Here is a 23,505-nt window from a genome sequence, read left to right as displayed (position 1 = left end):
AAGTTATTTGTTTTTGCAGCGCCACTATCCGCAAACGACCTGAAACCGGAAGCTGAACACATTGGAGCACGAGTGTCATCATGGCTGACGAGGAGTCGCCGAAGCAAATCAGCTTAGTGATCAAAACAGCGAAGGAAAAGAAAGTAGTTCTGGTTGAAGAGTCGGCTTCAGTCAAAGAGGTACGTTGGATGTCCGCTTTTCTCCAGCTACAATGTTCCAACCGTGGGAGCGCCGCTAACGCTTCAGTTGCTAGTCTACGTCACACAGGGATTGTGTGTACTGATAGGCCTAGGGATTCGAACAGAGCCGCAAGAAAGAGGCTGTTCGAGTTATAATTTTGCTTCAGCGGCGCTATCATAGTTGTCTCTTGTGTCTGCGTGATTTGGTTACGTTAATTTGGCCCCGGGAACGTTCCTTCGTGTGTCAAGGGAGCGTTCCCACAGGGCTGCGCGATCGCCTGAAGATCGCAGGGCTTCCCCACAAGCGGAAAAAGAAGCGTCGCCACTGACAGTTGTTAAAAGGCAGCCGAGACGACGCATTCTGTTTCGACGCTGGCAACACGACGCAGCGTGCACACTCCGCTCACTTCGACAGTTCGAAACGCCTAAGCGTCGCCATATCCGACTGTTGATCACCAGTTTCCTGCTTACGCGTTTCTGGAATTTTCACCCCGAAGGACGGTGGTTAAACGGGGGAGGGTGGCAGGGTCGCTTGCGGCTAAAGGAAGCGGCAAGAGGAAAAAAAATGTACAGCGATCGCAGAGTTGTGCCCTTTCACTACTTTCTCACGGGTTGCCGAAAGGGAGCTTCTGCCCCACTTCCGACTTGGCGCGCGAGCCGGCGGAACGGTTTTCATAACTCGATTAAACCCTTGTGTGTGTGTGTACTGTTCACTGGGGAAGTCGGTGAATTGTACGTTAAGCGTGCGACTGCTGCCATGTGATTAAGGAAAATTTTCAGGGTCGAAAGAGTTGGTTTTAACAAAGGTGACTGAGGTGTAAAATTCATTGTTAAACATTACGATTTGCACACCATGCGATGACGGTTTGTTTTCACGTAGCCTGTGGCTGCCGTTTACATTGACTTTTTACAACCGACTGAAGTATTAAATGTTGTTGCCATATTATAAGCTACATCATACGCTATCAAGATACAAGCACTTTAGGCATATTGTGTGCTGATGAGGTCTTAGTTTGGGATATATCATCAGCAGGCTGTGTTTGGACTTGGTGTGTCAAGCTACGCATTGTGGCACGTAGAACTTAGGTTGTGAGGTCAAACAGCCCAGCTGCTCTTTTATTACCAGTAGCAACACCACATCGCATGCTGTCTTGCTTGTTCTGTGATAACAAAGCTCAGTGGATAATCTCTTAGCTTCTTGCTCTTCCAGTTTAGTTTTTTCTTTCTGATAGCGCTAGAGCATTACCATATTAATCTGTTCTAAGAATGCTGACCATGAAGATAGCATTTCATTGGGGTTGCTCGGCATCTAAGGTTGCTGCTTTTTTCTTGTGGGTTACTGGCTGTTACTAGATCAAGGCAAAACGCGGGGTGCACGTGTACTGTGACGCCCCTGTGGTCGAAATCAAATGTGACAACTCTTACAGCCTGAATCGCTTTGGCACGTCAAACCTCATTAACGAACTGCTATGGTGAGGAGTGCCTAATAGCATTTGGACTCATGCAGTGAAGGAAAACTGTTTCACCAACATGGTTCATCTGGATGGACGCACATTCTTGGGAAAAATTTAACTAGCTTTTATTAAATGTGGAGGCATGTGCAGGCCCTAGCAACATGACAGAAAGCACCTAATACTCAACAGCCAATCTTAATGTTGCCTCTGCATTGGGCTTGAAAGGGCATTGAGGGATTGTGTGTCTACGGGAAAGCTACCCCCGTAGTGCGCTTCCCCTTCTATTACTTTGATCTGGACATGTATGGAAGAACCTCTACTTCACCTCCGGTTAAGCGAGGCTCTATGTGTAATAGGGATAGGCGAGTATGTATGTGTCCTTGTTATTTGCATGCAGGGTGTATGTATATCCAGACGTGTGAAAAGAATAAAGGATTTGTTTCATTCATAGGTTTGTGTGCTCTTTAGCCTCTTTTAGGGACGAGTCAGAAAGTCACGAAGAAGCCGAAAGTTTGTCATGTCATAATGCATTAGTAGTGTCAGTTGCTCGGGGTCATATGATGCAAAAAATGTGAATAGGCACTGGAATGCTCTGAGGGGGCCAAGGTCAGCCAAGATTTGCCTTCTTCTGTCGCCTTGGTGCTCTTGTAGTCAATGGATGAGTAGTTGCTCGACGACACCTTTCATCATCTAGTGCTTTATTGAAAGATAATTGAAAATGAAGGAAACAGTTTTTGCCAGCCACTGCTAATGCCATTGTGTTCAAAGACTTCTGAACTGCAGTGGGGGACGGAAATAAAAGAAGGTCAGCAACAGGGAGAGAGGACAGGGTAGGGGTGTGGCAAAAATAACAAAAAAGGTTGTCTAAGAGCACGACGCCTGCCCACGATTGTCTTAGCCCGAAATTTTGGATGTCCTTGAAGCTACATTTGTCGTACTGCATTGTTGCATGCCATCAATGATTCTGTGTGGCTTAGCACATGCATTTCTGGGTGTTGTTTTTTGTGCCGGGTCGAGTTGAACACTGGTTGTTTTATTCTCCCTGCAGCTAAAAGAGCAGGTGTCCAAGGAATTCGGGGCCCCCTTGGAACAGCTCTGTCTTATCTTCGCTGGAAAAATCCTCAAGGACCAGGAGCCCATTACGACACACAGTGAGTGGCTTGGGAGACTGCTTTCTTCGTTTAGGTTACTGTGACAACCGGCTAGAATAATCATCATCATCAGCCTGACTATACCCACCGCAGGGTGAGGCCTCTCTTATATTTCTCCACTTAACTCGGTTCTGTGCTAGCTGCATCCACTTGTTGCCACTGCACCAGTGTTTTATTCTTTTTCCCTCATCAACCGAAACGATGGCTGCCACAGCTGGCATGGAATGCATTGACTGACGCTGTGAGAAAGCTGTGCTCTAGTCATCTGCTTAGGCTAAGTGCTTGCCTGCTGTGCCTTATTCACCTTTTTGTCTGGCTTTATTTCCTTTTTGTTTTTGTCCGTGCTGTGTATTCCACTTTTATTTCAAATTTAAGAGTTGTGGGAGCCTTATTGCAAAGGAACGTTTAATAGGTGAATTTTGAAATTTTGTACTTTTTTAAATTGGAAGATTTATTTTAAATACAGACGCATCATTTTTGAAAACACTCGAGTCCTGGATCCAATGTTCAAGTAAACAAGTGCGCAGAAAGGCTGACATGGGTTATGAATTTTTGTTTCTGAACGCGTTTATTTGTTGCAAATGTATTCACTAGTGATAAGTAGTCATCAGAGATCAAAAGGGTATGAGGGGGGGAGGCAAATGGGAAGAAAAAATACAGGCAGGAACAGTTTATTTGTGTATATGTGCTCATTTTAGTATAAAATTATTTTTTGCCCTAAGGTCTATACTGAAAGAAACCAAAGACCAAATTATGCGTTTTTATTAAATTCTGTTGTATGCATTGTGGGTAGATAAATATTTTCTTTGAAAACATTTCACTAACTGGGTGCAATACCTTTCTGTGCAGATATAAAGGATGGTCTAACGGTGCATTTGGTGATTAGGTCTGCTGCCTCAGCCAGGGTGAGTGCCACTTCCTTTCATGAACGAAATCTACTCTTCCTTTTACTTTTAAAAGCCCTGTCAGGCAGTTCTAAGATGTGGATAGGATATTTAAATTAACCTTTTTTACACTTGCCTCCAGTTAAGGCTGTAAGTATAAGATAACAGGCTGGCTTTTTGGTTCTCGAGCCAGATTTCATGAAACTGTCAGGTTCCTTGGCATCCTTTTTGAGCTCTCTTAGCGTCTAGGTTTATAAATGCCAGCCCTTTTCCACATTTTTACTTATTTTATTTTGAAACTAACCGCACTTGTTGTTTGCGGCAGTCTGTTTCACTATGCAGTCAGTCATTACTTATTGGGTTTGGCTGTTATTAGGGGCAGAGTGCTCTTTCTTTATGTGAACCTTAGGAAAATATGGAAGCCGAGATATGCAGGCTTCTTAATTTTATTTTAATATGATTGTTATTTTCTGAACACTGAAATATAGATTGAAAAATCCTAACGCTACACAGTCTATTGTAACCTAATCACCATCAGTGCGTTGATATCATTTGAGAATATAGCAACAGAGGTCTCAACTGTTTGGCCCTCAGTAATGTTTGTGTGAAAATTTCTCGTGGCACTCTTCTACACGCATAGCCACTGTCCTGCTTTCAGGAGCTGTGAAAGCGTCTCTTTCTGTGTGTCAGCTGCCTCATCGCTCTGTTGGGCCTTCGAAGCATAGGTGCTGGGAGCGTGCCGTATCATTAAAAGCCTGCTTTGTTAATGTAGTTTCAGCTTGTTGTTTTGGGCTGGCTTGACATGAAAACTTGTAGTGATCGTAGCCACGAGGGCCTCTCTGAATTTCCACTTAATTTCTGGGAGAAATCAGTCCTACGCTTCTCTCTAGCATCGTTGATGTTTGTTCAGTAACAAAGACGCTTTTGTTGCAAAGAAAGTTGGATTTAAGAATGGAAGATTCTTTTTCTTTTTTTTTTTTTTGTCTGCCTCTTGGCTTCAGTTTTTCTAAGGCTGTCATCACTGACCAGTACTCAGTAGCAGTACAGTGCAGTCCACAATATTGAGAAACCTGAAAATCCGATCGTTTTAACCGATTGTCGTTATATCTGGACCGGCGAAAAAAGAAAAAAGTACACCCACATATTTTTCCATGCATGTAGGCTTGCCTACTTACTAGTGATGCGGGCTGAACAACGCTGATCATCGTAAAGAGCACTAAAGACTTTATTACAGTATACATCAATAGTCATAAACTAACTTAAGCATACTTAAACAAGTCGGAAATTCGCGCTCGCTTGAGCAGTAGCGAGTACGCTGGCGGCAGTCTTTTTTGCATGCAAGAAACCGATTAGCGGCTGGAAGAACTGAAGAACATCCCCAGCCTTGACGCCTTGATGATAGTTAAAATCGTAAAGTGCGAATGTCCGTATTTTTTCACGAGCCTTCCAACCTTGAAACCCTGCCGAAAATCCCGATGAATCTGCCGTTTTATATCGTGAGCTATCACGCCATCCGTCAATGTGGTCGCCACCATCTTCCTCAGACACAGAGTCGGCGATGGTGATGACAATATGGCCGCAGCACCCTTTGCGCGGCTGCGATTGTGATGATGATAGTGCTCATTTCCTTCTGTTTTTGCCGCGTATGTCGAGTTTTCACGTCATTGCCTTCTTAATATTTTATCTTTTATTGTATATTCAGTCAAATTTTCGTGGTAAACACCCACCGGGTGGCAATAAAGCTATCGTTGTATCCAATGCACCACCGATAATCGATCGTTATATCTGGCTTATTTTTAAATAGGGGCAATAGGGAAAATGATAACTCTCAAGAATTTGATCGTTATAAGCGATATATCGCTATATTTGGTATCGTTATAAGTGGACTGCACTGTATAGCCTCAGTTGGGACCGACATGAAGAAACGCTTGGCATTATTGCATCATTTAACTAGCAGAAATGGCCTGTGTGAGCGATAGCTGTATTTCTTCATTTACCCTTTCTAGGCCATAAATTATAATTTTTCTTTTTTTAGTGAGAGTAATCTCCGTGTCATTCGAGCAGAGCACACTTAATTCAATGTAGGCCAACCTAAATTTAACCCAAGAGAGCATTCCCCATTTTAAATTTGATCTGTCTGATTTGTATTTGCTTTTTTTCCTTTGCACAGGGAGATGGCGCAAGAAGACCAGATGAGCCCACTTCAGTGAGTATTGTTTGGTTGTTATGTGATCGCCATCTTTTCCTTACACATGTTAGTAAGGCAGTAAGAGAGGACTAGCAGACACCAGTACTTGCTGTTGGTTTCGATTTTACACTTCATCCTTTCTCTGTGTGCAGCAGTATATACAGTAGAATCTCGATGATACGATTACGGCTGGTACGAATTTTGGGATGATACGAATTTTAAGAATGCTTTGAACGGACTACATTGTATAGAATACGTTAAGATTCGGGGTGATACGAAAAATTTCTGAACCCGCCGCGGTTGATACGAACATGCAAACCAGTCGCGCATGCGAGCGGCTGGCGCGGCTGGCCTCAAGAGGGTAACATAACCGACGCGGCCGCCGCTAACTCCTCCCCCCCCCCTCCCCCTGCCGCGAATGATAGTACGAACGAACGTTGTACAAACGCACAAAGCCACCGAGCAGCTCGGAGCTCACAGGGGGAGAGGGTACCCACCGCGGCCGCTGCCTCTCTCCAACCCCCCTCACCCCACTAGCCACCCTACCGCCACCTTCCTTTCGTAGCAAACCGACGAGCACTAGACAAGGACGGCCAAGGCGAGGCACGTGCCCAGTCGTGTACGTCACTCATTCGCTGGCAGCTCATTGGTCTATCGAAAAGTTGTCTCGCCGGCTGTTCCCAGGAGGCCTGTGACGCTGGCTGCCCCTGCATAGTTCACCTTAAGGCGTAGTAGTTCTCCGTTCGCCACTTCTTTTTGTCGTTCGCTGTGACGTGAAGTGCCCAAACGTTTGAAAGACGCAAGCGTTCGCTGCTGCCGAAATGTTGCATAAACGTAAAGCCCTTTCTTTTAAGGAAAAGCTTGAAGTGCTGAAGAGGGTTGACGAAAACCCTAAGAAGAAGCGTGTCGACTTAGCAAAAGAGCTAGGGTTGGCACCGTCGACGCTCTGCACCATTAATGGGTAGCGAGATGCCATCTTGAAGAATGTGCAGCACTTCGGTGCGAACGTGAAGCAGGCTAAAACAGCGACCCATGTCAAGCTGGAAGAGGTTCTGCTGACTTGGTTCCGCGAAGTGACAGCGGCCGGCGTCAATGTGGATGGCAAGGTGCTACGTGAAAAAGCCGACACCGTCGCGCTTTCGCTTGGAATTGAAAATTTCTAAGCATCTGGGGGATGGCTGCTCCGGTTTAAGGAGCAGCACGGACTTGTCTACCGGGTCGTCTCAGAAGGCAAGAAAGTGGACCAGTCAGCTGTAGATGAGTGGCTGAACACACTGCCGGCGCTGATTTCGGAGTGCGCGCCACGCGACATATTTAATGCCGACAAGGCGGGCCTCTTTTTCAACCTTCAACCGGAAAGAAGTTTGTGTGTAAAAGGCCAGGCATGCCAGGGCGGCCAGAAAAACAAGGAGAGAGTAACAGTACTCTTTTGCTGCAACTCGGATGGATCCGAGAAACTCCAGCTTACAGTCATCGGTAAGTCGAAGAAACCGAGGTGTTTCCGATCGGCGGAGCGTTTGCCTGTCTTTTACAAAGGTAACCGAAAGGCGTGGATGACTGGAGATTTTTTCCGTGAGTTCTTGACAAGCCTTGATGGGAAAATGGCGTCAAGAAACCGGAAAATTTTGCTTTTCGTGGACCAGTGCTCTGCCCACCCAAAGGAAATGACATTCAATAATGTGAAAGTCAGGTTCCTGCCGGCGAACACTACCAGCCATCTTCAGCCACTGGACGCTGGGATAATTAGAAATGTGAAACATCATTTCAAAGGACTTCTAGTGAGGCGTCTGCTGGCGAAAATTGACCCTGTAGAAGCAAACTTGCGGATCAGTCTCTTAGATGCTTTGCACTTTCTAGCCATGTCAGGGGATAGTGTAACTTCAGACACAATCTCGAACTGTTTTAGAAAGTGCGGATTTGCCATCGGACTTCTTGATGCGGCTTCGGCAGGAGATTGTCAAGAGCCAGATGAAGACCTCGCGATTGATGGCTGGGACAATCTGGAAACTGAAGGTTCGGCTCAGGACTTCGTTACCACGGACGACAACGTCGCGACCTGTGGGCTGAGGTCTATTGAAGACTTGGTCAACGAAGCGAATGATTGCGAAAATTAGTCTGACAGCGATGGTGACGCTGACGACGAGTGTGATCAGCCGCCATCAACGGCAAATCCTCTTCACACTTTGGACGTTCTGCACCGCACCGTAAGTGCCAGCAGCATGAACGACGAAACCGTGGCGCGGTTTTATGCCTTCCAGGCGGAGCTTGTCCGCGACATCAACAGCAAAAAAGTGCAGACAAGCATTACGGACTTTTTCGGCCGCAAGTAGTTCGGCATAATAAAGTTTCGTTCATTTTCAATTCATTCCCACGTGGAAGTTGACTTGTTTTGGATCATACGAATTCGGGATGATACGAATATTTTGCGTGCTCCCTTGGAATTCGTATCATCGCGATTCTACTGTACACAGATGTGAGGCAGTTTAGAATGCATATTTTGCAACGCCCTTTGGAATAGCATTCTTTGGAATAGCATGCATTCTTTTGCCATTGTCTTTTATCATTTACTTTGTATCGCTCGAAGTGCTCTTTAATGGTTATTTACGGGACTTGCCTTGTGAAGCCTCTGTACTTGTGGTCACCCAACATTCTCTCTCGCATGCAGTCATTTGTTGCATAACAATTCGTGTTCTTGTTTGAATCATTCCTTTTGCTCTACCGCGTTTGGGTGATGCTAATGGAGAAGCACTGAATTCTGCAGCCTACTAGTGGAAGCGTGGAAAAGCATTCGTTGGCGTCACAGGCCGATTCTTAACTGTGTGATGACTCGGACCATGCAGAGAAATTTCTTGAAGTGCTCACATTCCTACGCATGTGTCCCCAGCTTTGCATCGTGTGCGGTGCTATAACAATCCTTGAAACAAGTGTGTGTCTAGGGGGAGCTTGTAGACATTTGTTTTTCAGGTTAGTGTTGGAGGGGCGTACTTATGTTGCGTTCTGTGAAAAAAATGCTGTGAAGGACATTGTAAACTGTGAGTTTTGGCACCAATTGCCGGACATGCTTTTCGTCTGCGGGGTAGTGAGAGTTTGTGGCGTCCGTGCAGGGTAGCCAGCCGTCTGGTGTGCCGCCAAACCCATTTGGCACTGGAGTGGGCGGTCTCCCGGGCTTCTCTGGCCTCAACCTGGGCTCGGGCACCTTTGTCGAGATGCAGCAGCGCATGCAGAGGGAGGTACGAGGGCATGTTTTCTTCGTAGATTCAATTCTTCTGGCTTGTTTGGGACTTAAGTTCGTGAACCAACTTTTCGTTCGGCTCACTGCAATTTGTAGGAGTCATTTAATCGCTTGACACATTTGACGAGTGCCTGTCGCTGAACGTAGTCTCTCTGCACTTGGAGGGTTCCACTTTTGTCCAAAAGGGTCTGATTTGCCATTTGCTTCCTAGCTTTGAGTGCTGGAAGAATAAGAAGTAAAATCTTTGCTCACATTCCTTGTGTGAACAGCACGAAAATGACATGGAAACATCAACAATTGCTGCAGATTTCCAAGTCTGCAGTCCCGGTCTTAGCCTGTTCGTAGCTTATGCCACTCAGTCTTGAAAAAAATGTGTGCGCCATTGACCATGCCTAACTTTCGGTGCTTTTACGTGTCCTAAGTGCACTTCACTGGGGTGGCGTCATTGTCTGTTTTGGGTGCACCCCCTCTAGCCTCCCCTTCATCTTTTTTTCACGCTTACCGTCTGAAGAAGGTAATGGTTGGTTTGTGGAGTTTAACGTCCCAAAGCAACTCAGGCTATGAGAGACGCCGTAGTGGAGGACTCCGGAAATATCAACCACCTGGGGTTCTTTAACGTGCACTGACATCGCACAGCACACGGACGCCTTGCCTTACCAAGGAGTAGGGCTCAGTGGCAGTACTTCGCACGTGTTACGACCATTTCGCCATCTTTTCTTTTTGCAGCTGCTGAGCAACCCTGACCTGCTGAGGCAATTGATGGAAAATCCGTTTGTCCAGTCGCTCATGTCGAACCCGGACTACATGAGGCAGCTGATTGTTGGCAACCCTCAAATGCAGCAACTCATGGAGGTGAGGAGGGGCACTGTTCCGTTTCTGCTTGTGCACACGGCTTGTAGGTCACCTCTCTATTGTGTAACGATTTGACCTCTTGAATTTAGGCGTGGATGCGAAGTTTCCGTAGCCGACTTCGGAGGATTACTGTGTACTCTAAAACCAATATTGTCATGTAGTGGTGACAAGGCCATACACACCAAAAGAAGACACAGGCGTGATGGTACTGAAATCGACTCTTTATTGGGCTGACTTGCGCCCGCAGAAGAACTAAGCAACTCGGCGGCGGCGATAGCAACAAACGTGCTCGTCGATCGTCAAACTAAGAATGCCCGTCGCTTTCATCAACGCTCAATTTAAAGGCTGTTCAGAACAATCTAGATAACGTCTCAAACTGCTACTAGCACACCCTGGAACGTTGTAGAAACTACGCGAGTGATCGGAATCTTCGAGACAACGAAACCGATAAAGGTGTGTCTCGCAACATCAGGCATTAAAAAACAAAAAACACAGAACTGATGCGCGATCCAGAATCGGGAGTGATAAGGCCGTATGCCGGCGGCTGCCAAAAAACAACACAGTTTTGTAGGTTTCGTGGCAATATGAAAGAATCGTGTGAAATGCTTAAGCTTCTCAAAAGTGGCTGAAATATTGGGCCTTCTCAGATCACCTGACCACCGGGAGTAAATTAGGAGTATAAAATTCGAATCAAGCCAAGGTGTGTCTGACTTGTTTGCTGCTAACGGCATTCTATAACTTCGCAGTGACAAAAGCGACATGTTTTCAAGACAGCTGCCATGGCACTGGCATAGACTGCGGAGTCCCTGCTATGAAAGAACTATTTGGGCCCAGCATGTAATTTGAAATTTTGGGTGGTGCCCTCTTTGGTGATATAAGAAATCTCCCGATTGCCGGGTTGGCACGATGACATTGCATGTGCTGTTATAGTTCAATCTCTTTGATGATGGCTTAGAGAGGCTGGGTTGGCTTCTTCCTGAAGCAGTGGTGTTGACGGTGGGGCCTCCCTTCTGTGCAGAGGAATCCTGAGATCAACCACCTGCTAAACAACCCCGAGATGCTGCGGCAGACCATGGAGATGGTGCGCAACCCATCCATGCTGCAGGAGCTGATGCGCACCCAGGACCGGGCCATCAGCAACCTAGAAGTATGGCTCCCTGGATTTATTTTTCTTTTTGCAGTGAGGAAAATACTTGGTTTTCTTGATCCTTCTTGTCGAGGACATTTCACTCTACTAAAGCAGGTAGTTGACTTGGATTTATAGTCAGGCAGTGTAAAGAGATAAGGCACAGCCACAGATAGGCACTTGGGCTGGGTTGTTCTGTTTGCCACTCTTGCCCTTGGCCTTGAACCGATATCAGTTGTTCGCTTTGTCACGTATAATCTCTGGGACAATGGGATCTTTCCTTTTAGATAATTTCAGTTAAGGCAGTTCATTAATCTGTGCTCGGAAATGTGACAGTGCACCGCCTCCGACTGCCTGGTGCCTGTATTCCTTGCAGGCTCTGCATTGCTTTTGAATACAGGCAGTGATAATTCTTTCTGCTCTCCTTCAAGCTTCAGTGCTTGGAATAACTGTAGCAAGAGCATCTTGGAATTTTGTAACTTTTGCCTTACGCGTGTGTTGTTTCCTTTTCTGTACTGCAGAGTGCACCAGGTGGCTACAACGCCCTGAGGCGCATGTATACGGAGTTGCAGGAGCCCATTATGAATGCAGCCCAGGAGCAATTCGGAGGGAACCCGTTTGCATCCCTGCTCGAAAGTAGTAAGTGCAGTCTCCTCCTCCGAGTGGCGCTTGACAACAAAGGTACCAATGGTTGTGTTGTTTATGCAAGAATTCTTAATTTTTAGGTGGCTGCCTTTCCTAGACAGCTGGGTAGCTTGCACTGGGAACATTACACGCAGAGCTGACAGCTGTAGCAAACTGTTGGATATAAATAGTTTAATGCTCTTACTGCGTTTCAGTAACTTTGAAGATTGAGTCTGGGAAAAATGTAATGCATTTTTGAGGATGAAAGCATACTTTCACTTTCTCCGATTTTTAACAGTGAATATATATGTATTTTTTTTCTCTTTACTTTTCTGCAGACTCCCAGTCTGGCCAGAACCAGTCGTCGCAGGGCACAGAGAATCGCAACCCGCTGCCCAACCCCTGGGCGCCTGGTGGCGGCCCGACCGGTGGCAGCACAGGATCCTCCACCACCGGTACGACCGGTGGGAGTGCCGGGGGTACTGGCCTGGGCGGCCTTGGGGGCATGTTTGGCACTCCCGGCATGCAGAGCGTCATGCGCCAGCTAGCTGAGGACCCAAGTCTCATGACGAACATGATGAGCGCCCCGTACATGCAGAACATGTTGCAGACCCTGGCATCCAACCCCGAGATGGCCAATCAGGTGAGGAGGGTCACTCAGTTGCGCTACAAATTGAAGTGAAGTCCACATATTACATTTGGGCATTGCATGGCCAAGTTACGTGTAAAAAGCTCTGACATTGGTGTGGAATTTTGACCGTTTGCTTTCTCAAAGCTTTATATGCATTTTCCAGTTTTTGCACTATGCAACTGTTTACCAAATTATAGACATTACAATGAAACCCCACAGCCGTGACAACCCTTTGTTGAACGAAACATTTGTTAAACCAGACTAAACTAAACCGTGGTGGGGTGCAAACCGGTTACCTTGGCATCAGTACCTTAGCGTTACAGCCACTCAGGCAGATCAGCAGCAATCTGAAGGAAGTGTCAATTGAAGGCTAGCTGTTTGAAGTTTGATCTTTCATATTTGACTGCTTATTGTTTGGTGGTCAAATTTCATAAATGTTGATGTTCACTCGTCCCTGTGCCTGTGCAGATGCTGGCAACGAGTCCGCTCCTGGCAGACAACCCCCAGCTGCAGGAACAGATGCGCCGCATGATGCCCCAGTTTCTGCAGCAGCTGCAGAACCCAGAGGTGCAGGGGCTCATCACCAACCCTCAGGCGCTGCAGGCAAGTAGTTGGTCCATAGCGTTCAGAGAAGTATGCAGGTCGTTGTGTCACCTGTGAATGTAGAAAAACGTGGGTTGATGCCTGGTTCTATTTTTTCTTGGTGGCGCCTGTAGTTTCAAGTTCAGAGGTGTTGGTTGAATATTTAGGGGAATCCCCCAAAGTGGAGTAGATTTGTAATAGGGGAGTAATTACTCATTGGCATCCACCCAATCGCAGCCATACGGCTACAAAGGAAAGTTATACATCTTTCTCGGAGACTCGTAGTTAAAAAAGATTCATCCTGGACCGGGGAGCACTTCTTTGGAATTGCAAATATGAAAGGAATTTCATATTTGCAGTTTTCCAGATATTTGAAAATTACCAGATACAGTAAACTTGTTAATTTGTCTCTTCAAGCAACCAGAAACAAAAATGTTAGAATTTAACTGAAAGTTCGAATCATTGAATGGATCTGAAAAACTGCCGAAAACCATTTGCATCATAGAAACCTAGTGAGCACCTGTGTGGTGGCTGTCTGTATTCGAGAGGAAGGCGAATTGAGAATGTCGGTTTTTCCAGGCTTCATCAAATGCTTCGCTTCACATGCACACTTCCAGGAACATTGAAGAAGTGTGCTGGAAGCAGCATGTGGATGTGTGCGTAGGCATTAGTACAGTGTGACACCATCCCAAAAGAGAAAAAGAACAGTGACATGTGAAGCAGCATCTGAAACTGCTTTACTGGTCGATACGCGCTCCTGATTGCAGCCATAGGATGCTGTGAAGTTCTGGGAAGCAGAAGTGGAACTATGAGACTGAAGTATGTTTTGAAAATGAGAAGCTTCGGTCATCGTCCTGACTGCTATAGTGTGCATGTGCATGCGTGCACAGCTGTTCTACAGAATTCAGGCTGGGGGGGGGGGGGGGGGGGGTCTATTTTTTGACCATCCCTGCTACCTGTGCCAAGCGAAAGAGCGTTTTCAGTTGCAGGGGTAGTTGTGCCCATGTGTAGGAACATTTATTTGCTGGACATGTTGATCAGGGGATCACTGTGCGTGACAGTTTGCTCTTGTGTTATCGCCACTAGCAAAGTTGGCCAGCGGCATTGTTGTGTCAACTCATCGAGTTCACTTTTTTGGGTGCCGCACTAATTCATTGTGTGCGGCAAGATCACATGCTGTCTAGCCTGACGGCATACAACTTTCTTTGAAATTCTTGTTTAATTTAAATGCTTGAAAATATCAGGTGCAAGAAAAGGTTCTTGCTGAACTTTTTTTTTTTTTTTTTTTGACTTTTTCACTAGTCAGATGTTCGATTTAGTTTCAAGTCCCCCCCCCCCCTCCCCTCCTTTTCCGAATTTTTTTTCTTTAATTCATATTCACAGACCCCCACTTTTAATGCATTATCTCCATGAGAGGTTCACCGGGCTCCTGCGTGTTGATCATGAAATGGGGTCATCATATGAACAGGGGGTGCATAACTGAAATTCTGCCTTGTGATCCAAGCAGTGATGAGGCCTTGCCCTTGTTGAGGCTATAGATATGTCGGCTCCATGTGTACGGCAGCATCCCCAATTTTTGATGGTCATTCCGGCAAAGTTCAACAAATCTAATCTCCACTAAGCTTTATTTTTTTCATGGTGTTCCTGCGGAACAAGAAAAGAATGCAATCTTTGGAAATTAACGTTGCGCCGTCCGTTCCTTATGTGGCAGAAATATTCAGATTATTTGCTTTGAAACTATTCCAAGAGAATCACTACTTACTTCAAATTCACTTCGTGCCAAAAAGCACGATTCACGCGAGTCATTCCAGCGCCCGGTAGCGCATGACATGTGACCATGGGATGTGTGCACCAAACTGCGAGGCTAAACAGAGGCCTCGGTAAGCCGCTGTAGGTATGCCGATAAGCAGTGATGCTGGAGGTTTTGTCGCATTTGTTTGGGAGAACCAGCATAGCTTTGAAAGTTGCAAGCAGTGCCAAGTAACCCGTGTGCCTTCTTCTCCCATTTGTTCAGGCCATGATGCAGATTCAGCAGGGCATGGAGCAGTTGCACCGGGTGGCCCCCACCATGTTTCCCCCAGCAGCGGCCGCTGGACTGGGCACCACAGGCCTGGGCTCCGCTCCCACCACGGGCACAGTAACCACATCCGGCTCGACGACCAGCAGCGCGACAGCTACCACGGAGACAGCGGGCAGCACAACCACCACGACCACGGGCACGACGACCACAGCAGGCACGACAGCCCCTGGCGGTGGTAACCTCACTACACCGCAGGGCCTGGACCCCCTCAGCCAGCTCATGGCGCGCATGATCACCTCCATGGCCACTGCACAGGCAGGGGGCAACAACGTAAGTCTCTTGTCATACCCCAATCGGTCCTGCAGCTTGCCGGGGCTTGAGTTGGAGTGGGAAAAAAAAATTGGCGAAGTGAGGCCTCTTTGCACAGTGGCATGATAGGAGACTCAAGGCTTTTCGCTGAAAATGAGTATGCAGACATTTATTCCTGTTGACTGTTATCATATTGTCTGTATTAGAAAAAGAGCACAGTAACATATTTTCGTTCTGCTGCGTACATATTTGGTTTCACCGTGCAGTGCCGTGCAGGGTAGCATGGTTTCTTTTTGGGCAAAGTCTCTGTAGACGGCGCAGGACCAAATCTTGCCCGTGTTATGTTCATGTACAGCAGGTATCCTCAAACTTTTTTGCCTCAAGGAACTCTCAGCAGCCATCACTATATGTGCCAAGCAACCCACCTTGCCACCACCAGTCGTCGCAATCGGATGATGTTGCTTGTGCATGCACGCCGCCTGGTTTTTCTCTTTTACGGGCTGCGCCGTCCTATGCACAGCCGCCTTTCCCTCTGCACTTGCACTTTTTGCATTTTGCCCAACATCACTGAAAAGCTGGCTTCTCCTAGATGCTGCGAAGCCTAGTGGTGAAGGTTGCTTTAGGTACCATGAAGAGCTTTCTTGAAAGGGGGCTTGGGGAGAGGGAAATTCATGTTAATTGTTCGGAATATAACTTGAGGTACATTCTGAGGCACAAAGGAACTCTCACTGTTAGTTCCGAGTATAACGCGAGACACTTTCTGATGTGCACTTTTGATTAATTCCTCCCACAGAATTTTGTGGGTCCTTTCTTCTTCCTTCGCAGAATTTAAAATTCTTCACTGCAGAAAGTTTGCGGTCTTTAATTATGCCTCGAGGCACCGTGCAGGTTGTAGGCTGGTTGCTTTGGAGAATATCAGTCCTCAGTGTGGCTCATACAGGTGGTAATGTTGGGCTCAGTACTGAGTACTGTACTTTAAGCTCATTGTTTGGCGTTTTCTTTCTTTTGTTGCTCAGCAACCACCTGAGGAACGGTACCGGTCGCAGTTGGAGCAACTAGTCTCCATGGGTTTTGTCAATAGGGAGGCCAACCTCCAAGGTGAGTGTCGCTGCATTGATGGCTGCCCTCGTTTAAAAATTTTTGAGTTTTGTCCAAGTTTCCCACTGAAGTGCCCTTGTTTAAGTTTACAAGTAGGCCTCTTGTAACATTGTGTCCGATACTTTGGAGATAAATATCATTTCAGGACATCATATTTCTGGTGCATTTTGTGCCCCTTATTTAATTTAGAAGAGCTTATGTGGCTTTGGCTAAAAGGGCTTTGTCTGCGTGCTTGGTTTGTTAAGAAGGGCGGTGGTCCTGGAACTAAATTTAGTGAAAATGCATTGTCTTAATCAATATTTTGTGCTGCTTTCAAATATATTGTTACGGGAAATATTCACAGTACGGCAGTTGTCCAAACCACTGAGGATGATCACAGTGCAGCACTCGCACAGCGCAGCACTCATTTGCGTCTTCTTCTTCTGGGAGTCTGTCTCACTTCTTTTTCGTCAGCACGGCAAGCGAATACCGCTCAGTAACACTACCCCCCCTCGGGAAAAGCACAGTCCTGGTGCTTTCTATGTTTGTGAAACAGAATGTGCATAATAGGGCTTCAGGCGGGACACATGCACTATTTCAGAGGATGGCGCTCTGGACGAGGATTTCGGAGGCACAGATTCAACTTCGTATGTGACGTCTGTCACGGGGTACAAAACTCGGTAAGGGCCTGTGTAACGGGGCAAAAGTTTTTCACACAAGCCCACGCGACGGCACGGGTCCTTTATCACTTTATTGAAATCAGTTAGTTCCAGGTTCCAGTTTTGCAAGAGTAGTTAAAAAAAAAACACTGATAAAAACTATTACAGTCAAACTTCATTACAAAAGACACTCAAGGGACCCGAAAAAGATGTCTCTTGTAATAGAAAATTCTAAAAGCATTGTGTTGATCGGTTTACTGCTCATCAGCATATAAATGCGTTTACACGTATTATGTTCAGGAAAGCTTAAAGAAGTTATTCATACAAGTGTTTATTTTTTTTTAGTGCAGTGTGTGCTCCTGCCCAAATTCTGGAGGTAAAGCACTTCACTTTGCAAGCTTTCCTGTTGCTCTAATATCTCTGAAGCTCTCTTACATGCTCATCACCTTCAGATGCTGACACTTTTCCTCTGAAATATCCTCGTAGTCATCCTCTATGGCACATGTGCCATTTACTCGCGCGAGAATTGCGCACTCTGTAAGCTCTTTGGAAGCACACAAGGTCCACATCTGCAAGTATGAACTCCTCTAAAGATTCTGGTTCCTCAGCAGTCTCTTGGATGGTCGCCCAAGCTTCATCTTCAAGGCAGCTTTCCATAGTATCCATATATGGGCCCTCTTTCACACCACATTTAAAGCCTCCTTGTTTTTATAATGTTTCCCATCTCCTTATGTAACACCCCTTCCTGGGGCCTTTAAGGAAATAAAATGAAATGAAACGGTTTTTCACAGCTTCACTTCTCAGGCCATTCCAGACACCTGAAATCATCTGAACAGCAAACTTTGCGTCAATTGCTATTGTACAGTCTTGCTGCCTGTCGAGCAGCAGACGTCCTACCAACCTTGTTTTGTACAGCAACTTGACTGAGTGCATAACGCCTTTGTCTATTGGTTGAAGATAGGGTGTGGAGTTTGGAGGGAAAAAATAACTGGTGACTTTGAGCACGAGAACTTTGGTGCTGCTATGAGCATTGTCCGCAAAGAGAAAGAAAAGACATCAAGATTCTGCGCTTTCATCTTGTGATCAAATTTTAACAGCGAGGAGTTAAAAATGCTGGATGTCATTCATGCATTTTGATTTGCTTCGTAGGTGACAGTAATGCGATGCCAGTGGCTGAAACAATGGGGTCGTTTTGACTTTTTGATCATGGGGAAGCACTCTTTCTCAGTTCATGACATATACAACAAAAAAGATGCTGATATGGAGTAGAATTTAGCTAAGCTAATCTGAAGTGCATCATGTACGAGTTGGCACGCTTCAGCTGCATTGCATGAGCACACCTGGGTTGTGTCTCTTCTAAATAGTGAAGAATTTACTCCAGAGACCTGCAGAAGTTGCCCTTAGTAACCGAGTGTCTCTTGTAACCATGTCTCTTGTAACGAGATTTAACTATTAACATGCGGCTAAATAGCATACAGTGCAAGGCGTGCAGTGTAAAAGTACTTTTTTTGATTGAGCCATTATATAAAGGTATAGAAATTCTTTCCAAATATATTATAATCTATGCATATACAGCATTTGGTAATAAAAATTATTCCCTTATTTGGTCTATATGCAAAGATGTCCTCTTTTTAAACTAGCAAACAATCAAAAACTTGTGTTTTAAGATAGCAAGGAAAAAAAACACGAGTTTTATTCAGCTCATTAGTGCCTTATAGAGTGGAATTAGTAACGTAGGAAGTTGAACAACCCAGGGAGCAAATAAATTTGTGTATATGTAGAAGATGGACTGTCAACCTTCAAAATGTTAGTTTGAAACTTTTTTCGTTTGATTTTTGGGCTCTCAGGATCCTTATCCTCCCTTAAATTGTCTACAAAACTATGTTTTGGAATTTGTTACATGCATGAGGCAGCACATCTGCATTTCCCCTGATAGGATGACATCTTATTATGGTGAGGCAACCCAAAAGTAATAAAAAACAAAAAATTAGAGCACTGCAGAATCTGCATTGGAGTAATGTGAAAACACAGATGCTGCTGTTCGTTGCTTCTGGTTGCTTCTAGCTGCTTAATTCACTTCTTGTTTACCCATTTTAGTCTTTAGGGCTTTCAAAATGCTTGCCAATCCCTTCCTATACCCTTTTTCGGCTCTACTTCTGTTTGTGTGACGTCACATCCTTGATGTCACCCTAATTTACTGCCCTAATTACTTTAGTCTTTGGTACTTTCAAATTGCATGCCAATCCCTTCTTATGCCCTTTTTCGGCTCTACTTCAGGTTGTGTGATGTCACATTCTTGACGTCGCCTTAATTGACTGATTTAATTAACTATTTTAGTATTTGGTACATTCAAATGTGGCGCCAAGCCATTGGCTAATGAGACAATTTTTTGCCTCTAATTAACTTATTGGCCTAATGATTTTTTCGAACTTAACATTACGTCACCCTCTATCAATTGACACCACTCATTAACCTCTTCCACATCTCAATTATTCACAACTGCTGCGAACACGATTTTGCTTGTTTTGTCTCTAGTTAATTACCTAATTAACTTTATGGCCTAATTGATTTTTGAACACATTATGTCACCCTCTATCGATCGACACCACTCATCAACCTCTACTGCTTCTCAATTACAACTGTTGTGGACACGATTTTGCTGACGCGGTCTGCGGACGCGGCCTGTGGACAGAAATCAGTGAGCATAGCTAAGTAATGCTTTCGCATTAACAATGTGCTTCTGCCCGTGCCACCAGGTATAATGGGCTTCTGATGGCGGGACAGCTGAATGTTTATGTGAATTGGCTGTGATGAGTGTAGGATCTTGCAAATTGCACAATGCTCAGAGCCCATCATCTGAGTTTGCAGTATGGAGAGGGCCCTGCAGATTTTCAGGGGTGTTCAGAAACCGCACCTCATTAGTACCATTTTTATCATTGAAAGCTGCTTTGTTGCTTTTTTCGTTGCAAGTGCATCTGGCCTGAATTGGAAACGTGGTATTGCTAAGGCCCTGACTTTTTTGGTCTTCCTACCGAGCTTTGTGGGTCGATTTAGGGGATGACACTGGTCTTAAACCCCTTCCTTTATTTTCTGAAGTGATGAAACTTAGCATACTTGTGCAGTTTCTAGTGCTGATTCCAAAAAAATATTTTGGAATCAGCACTAGAAACTGCACAAGAAGTGTTAAAAATGCTGCATTGGTTGTGAGAACAATAGTGATAAAAACCACTCTACAAAGATTTCTTATTAGCATATTGCAAAATTCTAAAATGAATAAGGAACACAATGTTGCAAGCAGTTTTATTGGATTATTTCTCATTTTATTTCATATTGAAGTTCAGTAGTCATAACATGGGAACAGAGTGGTCAAAAAAAGTGCCACTTTAGAAAATTTCAAAGCAGTAATTCAGAAATCTTGCAACATTGTGAGCTCCTCATATTTGACTTAATGCTGAAAAAAAAAGAAAAATTATTCCTCTTTCTGCAATAGGTGCTGAGATGTCGCATCCATAACCTCTACAGGAGGCCTAAATTCACACCTTGAGAAAAACAAATAAATAGAGTTTTTTTTTTTTAACGAAGAAAAGTGAACAATATGTAATCTCCACTACCAACATTATTAATAGTATGCCTTAAAGGCATAGTCTTTTTGATCACTACCATCTCTGTGGCGCTTTTTCGTAGCACGCTGCACATTTCCTGCCATACGACGCATGTTTTACTGGACAGGATTCAAGCTCAGCTCATTCAAACTTCTGCCGAGGCCCTTTGGTAACCTACATTAAACTTCAGGCTCGCTTCCGCGACTGCGGCCTCAACACTAAAAAGGGATGCGTGCCTTTATTTTGGTGCCAGTGCTCATATGAGAGAGTGCAGGCTCTCGTTATTGGTTTTTTCCCCCTAGCATGTCTCTCTCATGGAACTTCTTGTTAGAGAGGCACTCATAAATTGGTATCAACGCATATTCAGAGTTGAGGAATGTCGTCGCATGTACATATTTACAGCCACTTTTTCGCACGCTGGATTTCGAAATTTTGATATTTGAGCCTAAAATTGATGTCAGAAAGAGAGGGGGGTCCAAGAATTTGATTTTTGGGCCGAAAATAACTGCAAACGAACATTGCTCCTCATAGGAGAAAAGTCTTTGCTGTTATTGCCATTGTGTATGACATCATGTTGATTTTAAAGTTTAAATGGATTCATTTGTACTAGTTGGCTTGGATCGATTTTGATATTTACGTACTATCGAGGACAAAAGTTCGTGGATGACTCAAACTGCGTCCAAAGCATATAACTTTCATATTGGCCAGCAGTCTTGGACCAGACTAGTTCTACTGTAGCTGTTTCATGTGCGCTAGAGAAATAAGGTGATAATTCGTTTACTTCATGCTTCTAGTCCAAAATTGCCAGATGTGTGGTCCAGGAGCTTCTGTTCCCAATAGTACAGTTTTTGTAAAGGACATACAGCCCAAAAGCCTCATTGCGGTTCCCCAGCATTTGCAATCACACTGGTGGCGAGAACTCTCGTCTTCACCTTTCTCGAGCTTAGGTATTTCAGTAGCGCTTCCAGGAGCCCCGTTACAAAACTGGGAAGCAAACTGCTTCGGCTTTGTTTTTTACAAAGGCTGTGCGTCTTTGCCTTGCCTGACCAAAACATGGCCGAGATGGGAGATATGTAGCATGCAGCCAGATCGGTAATTGCTTGCTCTCACTTACCTGGATGGTCACTGATTTAGGCACTGTTGTGATCTCTGTATACTAGTACAACTGACGCACTTGCATCTGCACTATAACATTCAGTTGGCTGGCTGCATGAACTACTTGGGACCTATTGTATGTAAGCTTGTAAACTTCAGGCTATTCGCAGTGGTGTTCATAAGTCAGCAAGGAATGATGGCCCTCGTTTCAGAACATATTGCTTGTTTTTAGAGAATAAACTTTAGGCATTGATATTGAAGGAAAGGAACTGGGGCTGGGCATATGATGTGGAAGAGAGATCATTTATTTTTTCGGTACTCGAATGGGTACTAAGGAAAAAAACTGATAAAAAAAGCCTTGTTCACAAAAGCACCTGAAGGTTAGGAATTGCATTTATTGATGTAAGTGAACAATGCATTTCTTCTCCTGCCTTTATCTTGGCTTTCCAAAAACATCTTACCAGATTCTCGCTTGTATGTAACCTCTATGTGGCAATGCTGAGCTGTCCCCTTTATTGTGAGGCTGCATCCGCAAGTGACAAGTACCGAATTCTCTCTTCCAGCTTTGATTGCCACGTTCGGAGACGTCAATGCCGCTGTGGAAAGGTTGCTGCAATCACAGTGAGGCGACTTGGACCTGCAGCGGCAGAAGAGGAGGAGGGCAGCTGTGCAGTGGAGCGGGCCCAGCCGTGAAGAGGATGATGGGACGAGTGGCCATGCCTGGCTAGCAGCAGTGCACAGCAGCTGTGTGGAGATGAGGGGTGTGAGGTCGAATGAGGGCCAGACCCGAAGGAGTCTCTCTCTTCGGTTAATTTTTTTTATTATTGTTTGACTCAAGGGTTGTCGTGCACCTCCCTTCATCTCTCTCTCCTCATTTTGTATACATATATAAATAACTGTTTGCACGTCCACGTCTGCCACTCAACAAAGAAGCGGCAAAAAAAAATGAGGACCAGTGTGGTTGGTGGGCGTGCAGGTGTTGCGCTCGGCGATATCATTCGGGCGCGCCTCCCTACCACCGCTTGATTTTGTGAGCGGCGAAGTAAGGGGGAAGAAATTTAAAACAAAAAATAATAAAAGAGGTGAGTAGGCAACGCTCACTTGCACATGTGACCTTGGCACATTCCTTGTGCTGAAGGCACACCAGTGAAATTGTAGAATTGATGACAATTGTGTGTGCGCACGCTTGCCTGTACAAATTTTTTTTTGTTACTTTATTTCTTTCTTTTCTGGCTTCACTTCTTTCTTTGATTTGCTTTCTTGCTGTAGATCCTCTTCTCTGTAGCATGTGAAAAGTGTCTTCTCGCAGGGATTGTAGTGCAGCGAGCAGTGGATTGGAAGTGGGGGAGGGGATTCCTCTGTTGAAGCACATTTTGTTTTGTGTTTTGTTTTGTCCAGTCTCCTAGCTTGTTACGATGTGACGATGATGATGGCTGTGCAAATGGGACTGCAATGTTTTTCAGATAGAGAGAATTAAATTACTTTCCATTACATTGTCTTTTTGGCTCTTCCTTTCTTAGTGCGACAATATAATATGTGCAGCTCACAGTGTTTCTGCCTGATGTGCAAAATATTTCGCATCAGTGCAAAGGTTGCAGTGGATTCTATACTATTTGGTTTTATAGGAAAGTGATACTGTTAAAGTAGAGATTTAAAGGGCAATGCCTTAATAGATTTAATTTTTTCTTTACATTTAGGGGGTGGGGTGTTTGGCAGAGCACTTGCTATGCTGTCTCGCTTTGTCATTGCTGGTGTTGGCGCCATCTGTGGAAGCTTGTATCGGGATGCACCTTAAAAATTCGTTTTACTCCACGACACCGACTAACATGTAAAATTGGCA

At 45.1% G+C, this 23,505-nt stretch overlaps 1 protein-coding gene across 1 annotated transcript; it reads left to right on the top strand.

The window, feature by feature from the left end:
• The first annotated feature begins 22 nt into the window (after positions 1–22).
• On the top strand, positions 23–23,156 carry Ubqn (ubiquilin). Its single transcript, XM_084598577.1, has 13 exons — positions 23–179; positions 2,682–2,784; positions 3,634–3,689; positions 5,839–5,874; positions 8,961–9,086; positions 9,815–9,940; positions 10,959–11,087; positions 11,588–11,705; positions 12,029–12,333; positions 12,790–12,924; positions 14,918–15,253; positions 16,249–16,330; positions 22,229–23,156. The coding sequence occupies exons 1-13, from the start codon at positions 81–83 to the stop codon at positions 22,288–22,290; spliced, it is 1,713 nt and encodes a 570-aa protein (XP_084454703.1). The 5' UTR covers positions 23–80; the 3' UTR covers positions 22,291–23,156.
• Positions 23,157–23,505: the final 349 nt, after the last annotated feature.

The sequence above is a fragment of the Amblyomma maculatum genome, chromosome 3 (genome assembly GCF_055883805.1).
Source record: "Amblyomma maculatum isolate TAMU_Amacu chromosome 3, ASM5588380v1, whole genome shotgun sequence".
NCBI classification, from domain to species: Eukaryota; Metazoa; Arthropoda; class Arachnida; order Ixodida; family Ixodidae; genus Amblyomma; species Amblyomma maculatum.
Note: the sequence above shows the minus strand (reverse complement) of the source record. Positions and strands in the feature narration are given on the sequence as shown.

Bases quoted from the DNA above. Each gene is read 5' to 3' on its own strand.
- Ubqn (XM_084598577.1), top strand. From the start codon at position 81: ATGGCTGACGAGGAGTCGCCGAAGCAAATCAGCTTAGTGATCAAAACA. The intron at 3,690-5,838 runs GTGAGTGCCACT...TCCTTTGCACAG, and splicing joins GGTCTGCTGCCTCAGCCAGG to GGAGATGGCGCAAGAAGACC. The intron at 11,706-12,028 runs GTAAGTGCAGTC...ACTTTTCTGCAG, and splicing joins TGCATCCCTGCTCGAAAGTA to ACTCCCAGTCTGGCCAGAAC.